This window comes from Pseudopodoces humilis, chromosome 1 (genome assembly GCF_049639895.1).
Source record: "Pseudopodoces humilis isolate 2021_Gansu_Grassland_sample_001 chromosome 1, ASM4963989v1, whole genome shotgun sequence".
Classification (NCBI taxonomy): domain Eukaryota; kingdom Metazoa; phylum Chordata; class Aves; order Passeriformes; family Paridae; genus Pseudopodoces; species Pseudopodoces humilis.
In genome coordinates, this window is record NC_142200.1 from 104,762,985 (window position 1) to 104,778,748 (window position 15,764).

Genomic DNA, 15,764 nt, shown 5'->3' on the forward strand with positions numbered 1-15,764 from the left:
TTTTTGTCCATGCTGCCAGTGAGACATGTGCCAGCACTCTTGCTGAGACAAATATATATTTACCCCTTTAATCAAGATCTCCTCTGCCATTTGACTGTTCTTTTCTCATCCAAGAGCAGGAAGGAGCAAGATTTATTGGGTGCAGCGTCTTGCAAATCTTGTTTAATGTAAGAAAACTGAAACTGTGTATAAACTTTGCTGAGGGAACTTTGGAATAATCAGATAAAGTCTATGATGTTAGTAAGCACTCTTTTATGTGCTTAAAACATGGCTGAACACCTTTTGTAGTGTGAATTTTTGTGCTCTGTAGAGAGTTCCAAGTGCTCTCTGATCTAAGATAATATTTTGGCTTTAGTCTGGTGAGTTTCAAAGCTCTCACTGTAGAGGAAAGAGGATTAACATATCTCAGTTGGTCCTGCTCATGCTGGTGTCGTGCAGTGTAGGTGAGCTGCTACCGTGCATCTGTGTCCAGGTGTTCTCTGGTTTGGTGAAAGGGAGGGTTAGCTCTTTCCATGCTTGGTGTTGGATACAGGTGGAATGGAAGTCTGACTGGCCAACAGCCACAACTCTCTCCTCGAGAGGAAGGGTGAACCTGACCATAAATACTATGTTGTCAATATGTATGAAAACAAAGTGTTGCTTGCACAGCACAGTGTGTTGTGAAGGGGTTTGGAGGAGGATGTTCTGGCTTTGCTCACATGTTTTTCTTGCTCGCTATTGTGATGCTCAGGCAATTACAGTCTCCATCTGTTTGGCCACAGCTCTGCTGCCCAAGGTTTTCCCACTCAGACTTATTGGTAGAGCAGCTCAGGAGAGCTGCTCGGTCAGTCTGAATCTGTTGTTTTGTTCACCTTTCCTATTTGTTCCATTTTCACTGAATCCAGGAGCTTTTAGAGGACCGGGTTCCTGTGGAAAGCCGGCAGAGCTTCCAGTTCAGTAGAGCAGTAGGCAGGTAGTGGGGGTGGTAACTTTCAAGAACTATGGCAGGTTGGAGAAGGCCATGTGCACAGATTTAATAGGTTTAAAGTTAAATCTGAGCAATCATTTCCAAAATTTGGGGAATGCAGCTGTCATGGCAGTATTGAAGAAGAACACTTTTCCAGAGTGTTTCTTTCCTGAGGTGGGCAGGAATTGAGACATTGCATGTATTGAGTGAATCAGCAATGTTTTGAGGATATTTTGTGTCTCTGTGTCTTCCTGGGTTGCTGTAGTGGGGACTCTAGAGGTGGGAATGGCTCCATGAAGGACATACTTTGGTAAGGTAGGAGTTGTCTGTAGAACTTCTGGTTCAGGTAATAATAGTGATTATAGAAGAGTACTTTAGCAAAGCTTTTTTCTCCCTCTCTGATGAAAGGAAGGGGTGGGGGAAGTATTTGATAGCTATCCTGGAAGTTAAAAGTAAGTGGTATGTATTTTTACTGCTTCCATGGGCTTCAGCAAATGATTTACCTTATCACCTGCTTAAGCTTGAGAAAATAGTCTTTTAGTTTCCATTTGGACAGCCATTGCCTTTACAGAGAGACTGTATAAACATTTGTTTCCCCATTACAACTCAAATACATTGATAGAGTAGGTAACCTTCAGTGGCAGAAAGATCTTTTGGATGACAGGATTATGCCTTTTTATAGGTAATGGAACTGCTATAGCTGTATAACCCTATACTTAAAGCATAAAAAAAGCTCAGGACTAACGATATTCCATTTATTTTCAATACTGTGTTAACCACAGCCACACTAACTAAAAGGCATTTCTCCCACATACACTGTCCTGACTACATTTGTTCTCTCAAATGCTGACTGGAGACCATGCATTTACCACCACCACCATAAAAACAAGAAGTAACAAACCTTGCTGATATTGGAGGAGATTGGGACATTTAATTTATTTATGTTTCTGAAGCAATCAAAGTTTTTATGTAGCTAGGTAGCTGTATCTGTAACAACACTGTGCTGCTTATTTTTCTGGGCTTCTTGTTTAAATGTTCACTTACACTAAAAATGACTGCTTTCTCAGAATCTTGATCTTCAAAGATGACCATCTCTGTGAAGAGTACATTCATTACTTGAACAGAAAAGGAATTGTCTGTCAGCAGAGCCCTATCTTCTCTATTTCTTCTCCAGCTGAGAAGGAATAAGCATCTCAGAGAAAATAACTCTCAATAGAATTTACATTTAATTTGTTTCCCTAATGACACATAGCCTCTCATTCACCTTTCCTTGGGTGCAGGTAAGAAATAAATTTTAGGAAACATAATTTTGCAAATATCTCTATATGTAGGGAGGAGGATTATTTTTCTAAGAAAAATTATCACCTAGCTAGCTATGAACTGAAGCTTTTTGAGTATTCTCTTCAGGTAAGTGAAAACATCAAATTGAAAACGTGAGATGTATTTTAAAGTATTTGTATGGCTAAAGAGAGAAGCAATTTAATATGCATTATTTAAGTATTTCTTTAGCTTTTTATCATCAGTGTCCACTTTGAATTTCACTGTCTCATCCTCTATTTGAAACGTTAATGGCCAGAATAGCATAACATGAGGATATTGAACATGCAAAAAGTTGTATGATAGATAATATCATAGTATTGTGTGGGGAGTAATTATTCTACACTCCTTGTTAAGAGGGTATGTGAGTGTTTGAGCTGACTGTGAACAAAAGAAGATGGGAAGGAAGGACCAGAAGGTCTGGAGTTGGTCCCTCTTGATGTAACATGGTTAAGATGGTATGTGGCCTTTGTTGCTAAAGGTGATGAGAAGTGTGTAACCTGAATAAGCATTGACAGGAAAAGAAGTGCCACTATTATTTTACTGAGATTGTCTGATGCAGTTTGTTTTATTTTCATTTCTCCTTTATTGATGTGACACATAAGATCTTCAAGCCAAAGGCTGTCTTCTATAAGGCTTACATTTTGCTTGGGACAATGGGACATCTATCCATTGCTCAGCTAATGACTCTGCAAGAGTCCAAATAATTATAGGTAATAATGGAGTGATACATGAGTAATATACTTTTACAAAAAGTAATTTGTGTTTGAGCTACCTAATCTTTTCTGAGCATGGAAATTAAATATCATTACTATTAAACATGGCCATTGTTCCTTCTTATACTGACATTTTACTCATGATTTTCGTGGTAACGAAAGCTGTTTGATTGCTTTTGTTTAGTGTGTTTTGTTTCTCTCTTAGGCTCAAAATGCACAGCAGCTCCATGAGAGGATCCAGTCTTCTAGTATGGATGCAAAGTTAGAAGCACTGAAAGACTTAGCCAACTACTCACGGGATGTTACGTTTGCCCAAGAATTTATAAACCTGGATGGCATTTCCCTCCTAACGCAAATGGTTGAAAGTGGCACAGAGTAAGTATGCTGCTTAAACTCTGGCATTCCTTCTGTGTGGGGTGATTTCATGCTCTCTGAATTGAGAAATTAAATATCTCAAGAGGTCTAGGCTGCTAGGATAGTATATTAATTATCAATAAGATACCATTTTCTTAATTTCCCCTAACAATGGGCTGGTCAGGACTGGGAATGAGCAAAAGGAAGTCACAAGTACCACCTGTGCCATAAAGTTTGGAGAGACTGGGGTCTTAGTTTCTTCTATCTATTCATTGGAATGTCAAGAAGCCATTGAAAGTATATTTAAAGGCTGATATTTAAGTGATATCACCTAAAAACCATGTTTTAAATGTCACATTACTGAGAATGTGTGTGGTAAAACCCAAATGTAAAAAATGCTTTGCTTTATTTCCATTTTTTATTGTTTTGATTCTGAATGGGGTTTTTCTAATACCAGTTGGGTTTTTTTTTTTGACATGAAATTGAAAGCTGACCTCTAAAAATACACTCATTCTTTACCAGAGCACCTTACCAAATTTCATCATTGGTGAAATTCAGGACCAAAGTCCTGAGAAAGTGTCCATCAGCTTTATGTGGAGGGTGCAGCAGAAAAGTAGCAACTGGATTGTTGCGCTATTAAATTATGCACTAGCAGTAAGCATTTGATTTCAAGTGAGACATTTGCACTCAGCTTCAAACTCTACTACAGAGGAAGAAGTCAATAATACCCACACCATCTCCTGAGAGAAAGAAAACCTAAATCAGTTCAAATCCCCTCACAAATGTGCTCGTGGTCCCTTGGATTCAAAGAAGTAGTGTTAGGAAAACTAAAAAAGGAAAAGCAAAAGTAGTAAGTGGTCTTTGAAATGGAACACAAATGGTCTCCGAGGGTCTTGTACAAGATATACTGTGCATTTTCCAAAGAAAAATTAACTACTTTTTAGAATCCTGTAGTCTATAGATTGGGCAGTGCAAAAACAGTCTCGGTGATCCCTGCCCATTGTGTGGTTAATGGCTTATGGGACTCGAAATCCTTATTGTCTAACTACAGCTACATACTCGATTTCCAAAAGCTCATGGTTTAATCTTCAGCATTTTGGGGCTATAGCCTTATTTTTTGCAGTGATACAATCTGTGGCACACATCACCTATTATGCCACTTTGGAAAAAGAAATGCTTCTAGTTACCAAATTTGTCAACTTGTCTTTTTTATTCATGTGGCATTTGTTGTTTATGGTTCAAATTAAGTTTAAAAGCAAAGACAAGTTTAAGTTGATATAAACACAGGCTAGAAGTTGCTGTACTAATGAAAAGTATTCCAAATGGGCAGGCTCACATATGCCTGTGAAGATCAGAACACAGGAAAATTAAGAGTCACAGCCCTTGTGGTTTATTTTCCTGTGACGTTATTTAGGTTTAATGGATTAACTTAGTCCACTGCAGAAGGTATTTAAACTAAAGCATTTTATTTTCCTTTGAAACAGACAGTGAAAATTCACATTTTTATGACCTTTTCTTTTAACTGCACTAAGACTATAGCAAATGCCCTCTTCACCCTTCAGATGTGTTTGTACTGCTGTTTTCTAGCTGTGGGATGAGCCAAGCTGTAGTAGACAGGTCTGGATTAAAAATAAGTATCTGGGAGGGAAATTACTAAAGGCAATACCACTGTTGAAAGAACTGCCTAGCAAATTATACCCTGTAATAAATCCTGACTGAAGGTATAAGTTTTCAAACCACACAGCAGGCTTGTAAACTGGACATATGAGCAGAGTTTACTGCCTTTTTTTTTTTTTAATTATTTTGGGTTTTTTTTGTAAGTGGCTGCATTTTGAGGGATTTAAACTTTTTCTTTTTAGATGATGCAATGTGTCATTAAACATGAATTGATTGATCTACCTGCCTAATGTATTTATCAGTGTTTCTGTCTGTGGGGAGAAATACTCTTGAGTTTGGGCATTGGACAAAGACTCAGATTTTAAGAGTTTCCAGAAGCTTCACGTGCTGATGAGCTCTTGGTACTCACTGCAGTCTTTCATGTTCAGCAGCCTAGACATTCTGCAGCTCCTGAGGGTGTCAGCAGGTCAGGTTTTTCCAAGTCTGGTTTTGAAAAGGGAGTAGTACAGCAAGGACATCTGTGCTGTGCTGTACATTCCCTTCTGCTTTTATACTGTGCATCACTGGCTGATGAGTGCATATTTAACAGAACTTGAGATTTGATGAAAGGAGCAAACACACACAGGCACAGCAGCCTAAGACTGCCACGGTGCTTCTGCTTTCCTTTCTCATCTCACTTCAAGGTACTGAATCTGTTCCCTCACATCAGGGTCTGTCACTCACTGCTGTGTCAGCACGCTAAACAAAAAGACAAGCTGCCTCCTCAAAAGAAAGAAAAGAAACTTTTTTTAATTCAGTGCCCTAGGCTGTCAAAGAAAGGCAGCTGGAGTCACTCAATTTTCCTCTTAAGGTCTGTTCTTGTTTTTGCTTAGACTCCGCACTATTGTTAATAAGAGGTCCCACATAAGATGCTCACTGGACAGATAAATCAAATTGAAGGCCTCCTTGCAATTGCTCCCAACCTGGGCTCAGCACCCTCAGCAAGGTGGCCTTGTGGGCTGTGTGGCTGACAAGGTCATCAAAATGCTTCAGAACATAAAGCTTTTCTCTGCTCCCATAGGTGAACCTACACAATTACACTAGCATTATAAAGGGCAGGGGGCAGGTATTAGAGGAGGATTGAGGAGCCAGAAATTTCTGAGTGGGGCAGAAACTTCTTTCATAGCCCAGTTTTAGAAGACAATGTATTTTATAAAGATGGATTTAAGGTATGTCTTCACTGTGGAGTTATCTTAGCCACTTTGGTGCTACTCCTGTACAGCCAGCCTTGTCAGAATGGGGCTATGAGCTACCCATACAGCTGAGACAAACCTAATGTCTTGGTGTGCTGAGAGGTGATCCAGCTCCCTGACTTCTTCTTCCATTTCTTGTGTTAACCCCTGTTCTTCAGCCCAGTCCTGCTTTTTTTTTTTTTTTCCAGAAGCTGGTTCCAGGAGTTGGTTCCAGTGTCTGTGTCCTTCACAAAGCTGATCCAGCCTGTTAACTTATCGCAAAGTACATGTTAGGTTAGAAAACAACCTCTCTGAAATTAGTTTTCTTTTCAGTTAGGGACTTGAAGAAACAAGAGAGGAACTGGTCATGAATGGACATGGCAGAAAAGACCCTTTTTTTGTGGCAGCAGACCATTACATTGGCCTAGGTGTGTCACTGAGCAGGCATGGGACATTCCCTATGGGGTGGCCGCTGGTGTTCTGCAGGGATCCCCTCTGTGTGCTGTGCCAGCTGCCCCTGGGTTGATGCAGCTGGGAACAGCCCTACATCTGTAAGCCCAGGCTGAGTGGTGCCTCTGTTCACGGTGTGCTGCAGCTGAGCTAGAAATCCATGAATTTTGTTAATTCAAGCTTTATTCTCTATTTTCCCCAAAGGGCCAGGCAGTGCTCATTAAAGTGCCATCGTGCTCAGTGCAAAGTTGCTCTGAGGTTTTCTTTGCGCATGGGTTTCATGTTAGAGGCAGCTCTTAAGTTATAATTTGAGTGTGTAATTAACTTTTACTGGTTAGCGTCTGGAAAACAAGACTGCATCTTTTTATATAACTTTCACTGAGGAAGAGGCCTATGTTTTATTTATAGTTGGCTTTGTTTATTGTGCTACTTAGTCATTATTTCAGTGCAGCTGATGACTATTAAAGTACAGTGGCCAGAGTAAGAGAATGTAAATCCCTGGGTTTCTAGTTACTTCTGTTTCATTTCTCAGGTGATGAAAAGAAGTGGTAATATAAAAAGCTGACAAGAAATAACAGTGTTTCCTAGTTAGTTTTCCATATTTTATATTGCTGAATATTGAAGAAATGCATTAGAGGATAGAGAACAGTGGGCATGGTGTGTGCAAGCGCAAAGTTATAGGGCTTGGTGGTAGGGTGCATGGGCCCTAGTGAAGCTGAGAGTGCATCTTGTCAATATGAATATATTTATATCAGCAGAGATACAACGTCTCAGAAACTGTCTGCATGTGTCTTGATCTTGTTGATTGAGATGGCTTATCTTGTTTTTCCTTCAGGCACATTCTTCCTTCCACAGCATTGCTACCAGTATTATTAAATGAAAAAGGAAAAAAAAATAGTTTTATGTTTGTTTTTATGGTTTGGGTGACTTATAAATTATAGAAAAGACTGCAAGACAAGTCATAAAGTACAAGGAAATGCTGATTCCATTCTATAATTATCCATTATGTCCAATCATTCCTCAGACTGTGCATTTTTGTATTACCAAAGAGTGGGGTGGATGTGTGCACATAGAGTTTTCTTTTCTGAGACTTTCAGAAAGTGATTTCCACAGAACTCCTAATGCTAAACTTTTTTTTCAGAAGCCAGTCCATGCCTAGTTAAGAGGAGCTGACTGTGCAGTCCATCTGCTTGGGTGTACAGACTGTCTAAAGGGGAAGTGTAAGGGTGTGCTGCTTCTGCTCCCCCCTCAGAGTGCAGCACCCTTAAATGGGGCAGAAAGTGAGCATTGCTGCCGAGTCCTAGATATCCTGATGACTGATAAAAAATATGTGCAGGAAGCAAGGTGGAAGAAGGAATCATGTCTTCTTGCTACCCCAAGTGTGATAACATAGTTCTCTCACTCAGAGCTGTATTCCACAGTCGAGCCTAGAACTAGTGTTTCAGAAAACCACGTCTGTACAGATAGTCATTCTGATGTAGCAGAAGACTGTTAAAAGTCTAGGGGTTTCTTTCTTGATGTATCAGAATAGTTGTGTGACTGGAACAGACTCTCAGCCTTCCTCAGAAGGAAAAAATCCCTCATAATGGAAAAGGAAAACGTACTTCACACACTGTAAATATTGAAAGACCAATGAGTTGATAAAAGGAATCTATATTTTTTTTATTACTAGTAATAATAATAAGGGTGATCTCATGACTGGGAGGGAAAGGAGGAAGGTCTATGAACAATTTTCAGCATATTTTTAATTGGCATTGTCCTGATCTCTATGACTTGTCATTTGGCTGAAATAACACACAGTTTCTGCCAAAAAAAAAACCACAAAAAAAACCACCAAGAGATTATGCTAAGCCTAGCTGTTTCGACAGTAACCAGAACAGAATTGTTTCTGCTGCTGTTGAGAAGATTGATCTTCAGACATCTGCTTCATCAATGAGGCTGTGCTGAGCACCTTTATTGTCATACAGCCACAGGAACATGCTAGTTGATGCTGCTAGGACAAGGTAGCAGATAGCACGGTTTTAATTATAAGAGCTGCAATTGCTAATTATGCAGATTGGAGGGAAAAAACCACCTTGCTTTTAATTATGATAGTTGTTAAATTTTGCCATCTTCCTATTGGAAAGGATAAATGCAACCAGATCAAGTTCATGTAAGCTTCTAAATAAATGTATATTTGTATGGGTTTTGTGTCTTCACTAAGAGGAGCCTTCTACTGAGCACATGCAGTTGCAGAGCTGGCTGCTGTACAGCTGGAAGTCTCTGAGAGATCAATTGTGCATGCTTTAAGGACAAGTTGCATTGTTCAGTGAAATTCTAGCTCTTGGCTTCTCTTACAGAGATAATACTTTATACCAGCCTGGTGGAAAACTGAAGACAGATCAGTTTGGAGTTATTCCGACTTTAGCACAATTTTTGGGACAGTTGCTCAAATACCTGCTGGTGGTTTTTTCCATCCTAGTCTGATGAGTATTTCAGCAGTGCTGTCAAAACTTTTAAGCTGCCCCTGCTCACAGTAACTTGTTCCTGTCCTGCTTCATCTGGGGAATTCTACCAGTACTGTTTCTACCATGCTGGACTGGAAAAATGGTGTAGGTTATGAAAAGTGACAGTAGAGGCTACTTTTAATACAATATTCCTTAACCCAGTTTAGTTCTCTCATTGAGCTCACAGCATTGTCCCAGAAAACTGTTGTGCAAGCACAACTTGCTAGATAAATGGAAAATGAATTATCAGAAGATAGGAACAATACCAAGCTAGTTGGTTTTGGCCACTATATAAAGTAGTCCTTTTTCACCCTTCCTGGCTACTGGCTGTGTAGTACCTGTTCCCTCTCTTGTTCAGCTCCAAAGCTTATTTGACTCCTCCATGATGCAATTCAATTTGCTAAACTGTCAGAAACTCAGCCAGACAATGGAGGGAGGAAATTAATTTGTATTTTTGACAACACAGGGTTTTAAACAGGCTCAACTATTCCTGTGAAGCTTCACCTGGAAGCATAGATTACTTAATCTGACATTGCTGCCAAAATCAATTCTTTTCCAACAGGGAAGTTTTACGCAATCTTCATTTTTTAGTGCTTCTGTAATGTCGGGAGAGGGTGACTATTGTCTATGAGGCAGAAATCCAAAAGAGTACATAAAATCAGGTAATCCTACTATACCACTGTGGAGATGGTAATGGCAGGAGAATTAAAAAAGGCTGCAGCTCCATCTTTCAGTGCAGTTTCCATAAAAAAAGAAGGTGGAGTAGAATTTTTTTTTTTACTGGAGTGGCTTTTTTTGTTGGTTTACTTCCCTCCTGCTTGCTCTATTTTGAGTTTGTTTCCCCATCAGTCTTCAGGCTTGGATTACACCCTCCCTCTCACCACACACAAGTACAATTTTCCTTACATCTTTTACATATGCAAAAAGCACACACTGTAGGCTTTAGATAAAATCGTCTCACTTGGAAGGGACCCAGAAGGATCACGGAGTCCAACTCTTGAGTGAATGGCCCCTACAGGGATGGAACCCACAGCCTCGGTGTTATTAACACCGCACTTTAACTGACTGAGCCAATCTCAAGGTCATCTGAAGGTGGAATTGTCAAAGATCACATTTTGGAGGGAAGAGAGGGAGAGGTGCTGGTCCCCCCCACCCTAAACACTATTTCTCCAGGGTCAGGTTTTTTTTACTTTGCCTGTGTTTGAGAATATTAGCATTTAAATGACCCCTTTTAAATGATGATATCAACACCCTGTTGACAGGAACAGGTATGAGGAGAGGAGACAGTTTTACTGGGTTTTGTTTGGCAACCTCTTTTGTAAAGTGTTATAGGAAGAGTAACTCCAGCAGTGGATATATATTTCCAAATATTCTCCAGAGTACGAAGGTGGGCAGAACGAATTTTTTTTTTTTTGTTAACTCCAAAGAAAACTGTAGTATCTGAAAAACCAAGGAAAATAAGGGGAAGAGCTTAAAATCTCCACTTCTGCAACTTTCCAGGATGTTTTTGTCTATTGGACTGTGTATAGCCGTGGGATGCTGTGGTGGTTGTGAGGAGCCTGAGGGCTGCTGTGTAACTTAATAGTAATTTTGTAGATTATTCCAGGTAAAAACATTTCCCAGATTACATATTCTTGTGATAGCCACACCCGTTACAGACAGAAGCCAGAAATTTATACTCTTGGATTTTTCTTATCTTATTCCTAAACACTGCCTGTTATCTAGAATATGCATTATCCTTGGGTTTGCCTGAAGAGCAATAATGATAATGATGCTTTAAAGTGGCTGGCAGGTCATTCATCCATCATCCCATCAGTGCTTCTGTAGAGGAGGAAGTTTTTGTGGACATCTTCCACCTTTGTTAACAGTGGCCCTCTTTGGGGTCATAACGCATGAAAAGCTTTTATCCTCAGTGGTACTCTTACACAATTCTGCTCATGTTCAAACAGTGCAGGCTCAGAAACAATTATTGTGCTGAAGTGGTGTGACTGCTTTAAGTCTTGGTATCATTAGCTACAGAGGCTCCACATTGACTTCCACAATGGGACATTTTAGTTTTTTACCCCAGTTCAGATAAACGCTTCCTGCGCACTGTGGGTTACTCCAGCTGGGCTTTAGGTTTGGGGTATCTTTACCATTTTAGGCACATGAGCAGATAGGAATTCATCTAGTCCGGTCCCTGCTAAGTTGGTCTCTGTTGGAAACTGCTCAAGGTGCAACCTGCAGTATTTGAGCAAGTAGTAAATCTGTGTGCTTGAGAAAGTCCAAGGAGAACTCACTGCTGCTCCTTGAGATTCATTTTGGAAGTATATCACAAAGTTACAAAGTTCCTTTGAGGCCAGACAGGGAACATTTTATGGTAGAAAAATGTCTAACCTGGTAACTTTTCATTCATGTTATTTTGTGTTATGTTGGCATCTATTTTGAGAATCCTGCCCCTGTAAAACTTACTGGTTTTGTCTTTCACCACTATAGAATCCCAGCCTTTCACAATTGCTGTTTAATTTGCCCTTATAACATTTGCTTTTTGGCCATGGTTTTGTTCCTATCTGTGCAAGTGCAATTGAGGGATGCTTTCTTAAAAAAAAAAAAAAAATCAATCTATCTATCTCTATCTATATATATAATATATATATATATAAAATAGATGAAATATATAAATATAAAATATAAAAAATATATAACATATATATAGGTATAGATATAGATATATATAGATATAAAATATAAGTATTGAGCTAATTACAGTGTCTAGACCAGCAAGGTTTTCAACATTTTTGACCCTACCTTGGTAATTCACCAAGAAGGGCTCTACAGAGCTGTTTGGTTTCTACCACAGAGTCAGCCCTCTGGAAAAAAACAACAGTAATGTATATATAGAAAGGGGAAAGCTGATGGAGGTGGCAGACTGTACTTAGTTAATTTCTATGCTGACTTGCTGGAAGAATCAGCTTGGCTCCTCCTTGGTGACTTTTGTGTGGTCTGTGGGTAAATATGAGAGGAGCTCCTGCTCATTCCAGTTCCTGCTCTATTATGTTCTGGTTCAATGATGGATGAAAATAGCATGTGTTGCTTTAAAGAACAGCCTTCATCCACATCTTCAGTGGTAAAAGTCAATCTATAATCATGTGTTGCTGCACCATTTGATGTCCTAGATTGATTGCTGCTTTAGTCACACCAAAGCAACAAAAATCAGTGGAAATTGTTTGATTTAACACAATGGCTATCTTTCCTCTGAAGTAAAAATTTTGTCTTTGTATTGCTACACCAGAAAAGTCATATAATTCAGTTATTTTTGCACATTATTTTAAGTTTATGTTTTATTTTACTTTGCACACTTTTTGACCTCAAGTTAACTGATTGCTGATTAACCCAGGATGGATAAGAGTTCTGTAAATGCTATGAGAGTTGCTGTCTAAATGTTTTGGTTTAGGACTTAGTTGTTTGTTCTGTAATCCCTGTCTCAGTCATGGAGAAAATGCTCCCGATTAGATCCTGTTGTGAAAAATCTCTATCAAAACAGAGCCTGTCCTTTGAAATGCTACCAGTTTGCAGGGACCACACTTGTTTCTCTATCAGAAAAACACAGCCCTAATTTCAAGGTTTTTTTGCTGCTTAACCAAAGTCAGCACTTGGAAGAAAGCAGCTATTTTGAAAAATGGCCTGGGAAGAGTGGTATGAGGTTTGGTTGACATGCTGCAGAAAGTTGCAAGGATCCATGCACATTTGGGAGATGACAAAACTCATTTGTTGTGGTGATTGTTCTTGTTGGTTTAGCAGAATCTGCCGCAGCATGGAAGCACTTTGTTTGCAGAAGTACAGAAGTGACATTCTGCTAAAGTTTGGATCTCCTACTGTAGAAAATGTTTTGAATTTTACTTCTCATACAGGCATGTTGAGGGTATTTCCTCCCACTTTTTAAGGCTGTTTGATCATCAGGATGGGGTTTTTTTTATCCATTATTACTGGCTACACAGATAGATGTTGTAGCATAAAAGAACCAAGGCCGTGAAATACAAGGGGAAAATCTTGCCACTTCTCTGATTTGAGCTAGGCTGTAGCCAGTCTGTACTTGGATACATGGCAAACTGTGCCAGCTCTGTCTTCAGGCATGAGTATTGCAGCTCACAGATGGCAGAGGACTTCAAACCACTGTTCCTGTAATGCTCTCTGTGTTTTCTCCACTGATGGTTACACAAGCTAGCCCAAAAGCTGCCCTCCTTGAGACTGGTTCCTCTGGAAAAAGTGGGAGAAATTACTGCTTTACCAAAAGGAAAAAAAAACCCAAATCTGTAGCCAGTTCCAGGAGAGAATTAGAGAATTGAATCAGTGATTGCAGAGCTTGTAGTCCTAGAGCTCTTTTGAGCTGAATGACACTGCTGTGAAGCTTGGTGTGAAGGAAAGTGCAAAGGGGAAGACCCGGGGAGAAGGTGCAGAAAGGAAAGAGGGACCTCTTAGCTGTGCTTTTGAACACTAGTCTGCCCAGTGTGGAACTGCAGCCAAGATTCTGGAATAAAACTGTGAAATAGATTTAGGAGGCACAAGAAGGGGTTAAGTAAGAGATGTAATTATTTTTTTTTTAAATTTCTTTCTAGCTCCCTTATTTTTTATATGCTTAAGTGGCGTTTTAGAAAAACAGTATCTATCTTTGGTGCCAATTTTACCATTTACCATCCTAGCTACACAGCTTTCAACCATGCTAAAGACTCTGACATCAGTATTAGTGGTGGAGACTATAAATAAATAGGAGTTCACCAGGCACTGGGCTACATGTTGTTGAAAGAGGACAGAAGATGCTTAATGTGTAAATCTTTATTGTTTTCTATCACAGGCTTTTTACACAAATGCTTTACTAAATTAGAATGTCTAGATATGCTTTTTTCCTAACAGACATTAACACAAGTATTCTGAACAAATATTTCATATTGATTTGGAGTGTTCTTTACCAGTTACCGAACTGTTTCTGTTTACAGCAAATTGTTAGCAATTTACCTCCTCTTACTGTATGCGTGTCTGTGAATTTTATGGCTCAAGTATGGGGGGAGTTGTATGCAGTAAATAGAGTACAGATGTTTTAAAGTGTTTTTCCTCACATCCAAGTTTTAATTTTGCAGACGATATCAGAAATTGCAGAAGATAATGAAGCCCTGGTAAGAACTTGATTAGATCATCACCTTGTATATTACTTCTTCTTTGCATGACTGAGTTCAGGCCCTTGCACTAATCTTTATATGTAAATACAACTGTGCATATTCATCAGCAAGTCTTCAATCTTCTCTGCTTTCTGTTCTTTGATGCCTGTTAAAATTTTCTGATGAAGCCTTTTTTTGCTTTGCCTGTGGAATGAGTGCTTAATTTCTGTAACTTCAGCAGGGGCTTTTACTATTTCTGAAGTAAACCTTTTGTGTTGTTTTCTTTTTTTAATTTCAGCAAAAAAAAAATAATTTCCCCACCTTTCCCAATTTCCCTCTTGAATTTCATTTGCTTATATGGCTGATAGTTGGCAATTTTAATGGATAGTGTTAGTGAGATGAAAAGTAAGGTCGTTGTCCCAGTCTGAATTCCTATCATTTGCTGGTCCCAAGTAAATTGTTGCAGATAGCTGTGTGAAAGAAAACTGTAAAATAGTAAATGGCCTCAATATCAGAATTTCTCTGCCTATTTCCCCCATGATTTTGAACAGAATACTTCTGTTTGCTCAGAGTTAAGCACAGGCTTTGATAAATTGGAATCCCAAGAGGTGTTCTAATATCTTGACTGGCTTGCAAATTTGACATGTCAAGTATAGCTAAAACCCAAGGAAGCAAAAGAATAATCAATTAAGCATATGTCTGTCATTCTGAGAGCTTGATGTGATTTATCATGCAGGAAATGTAGCTCCCCATCCAAACCTGGGCTAAATCATACTTTCACAAATCCACTGTAGACCAAGTTTCAAAATGTTTATTTTAAAATAATTTTAATAAATAAATTATACAGTAAGAATGAATTTGACAGGAAATTTAAATCCTTCTGCTATGTTCACTTTCTTAACCTAACACAAAGTAACTTGTTTCATAATAGAAAAGTTTAGATTATGAGGAAAATTGTTAAAGTGGCATGAGGCTTATGGAATTCTTGGCAGCATCAGCTTGGCAGCATGACCTGAAGGCTGTGCTGACATTCAGCAAGACTGTGAAAGTCTGGACAACTGGGCAGAGAGAAACCTAATGAGGTTCAAATAAGTGAAATATGTGGTCCTGCACCTGGGGAGGAATAACCCCAATCATCAGTACATGTTGGGGACTGACCTAGTTGAGAGCAGCTCTGCAGAGAAGGAGCTGGGGGTCTTGGAGGATGACAACTTAACCATGAGCTGGCAGTGTCCTTTGGGGCCAAGAGGGCCAATGGTATCCTGAGAAGACTGAGGCCAGCAGGTTGAAGGAGATGATCCTCCCCCTCTACTCTACTCTAGTGTAGCCACATCTGGCATGCTGTGTCCAGTTCTGGCCTTCTCCTTCCATCTGGCATGGAGCTCCTGGGACAGGCCCATTGGAAGGTCACAAAGATAATTAGGGGTCTGGAGCATCTCTCTTATGAGGAGAGACTGCAGGAGCTGGGCCTGTTTAGTGAGGAGAGGACTGTGAGGGGACCTCATTAATGCAGATAAACATCTTTAAGACAGGTG

General features: G+C 39.5%; 1 protein-coding gene across 4 annotated transcripts in view; it reads left to right on the forward strand.

Annotated features, from left to right (window-relative positions):
- The window catches only part of ELMO1 (engulfment and cell motility 1), a 302,673-nt gene that overhangs the window by 83,357 nt on the left and 203,552 nt on the right, over positions 1-15,764 (forward strand). For all 4 annotated transcript variants that reach the window (XM_088054072.1, XM_014248665.2, XM_005519061.3 and 1 more), the window contains 2 exons: positions 3,185-3,354; positions 14,212-14,247. In XM_088054072.1, coding sequence (XP_087910198.1) covers positions 3,185-3,354; positions 14,212-14,247 — 206 coding nt within the window. The remainder of the gene's footprint in view (positions 1-3,184; positions 3,355-14,211; positions 14,248-15,764) is intronic.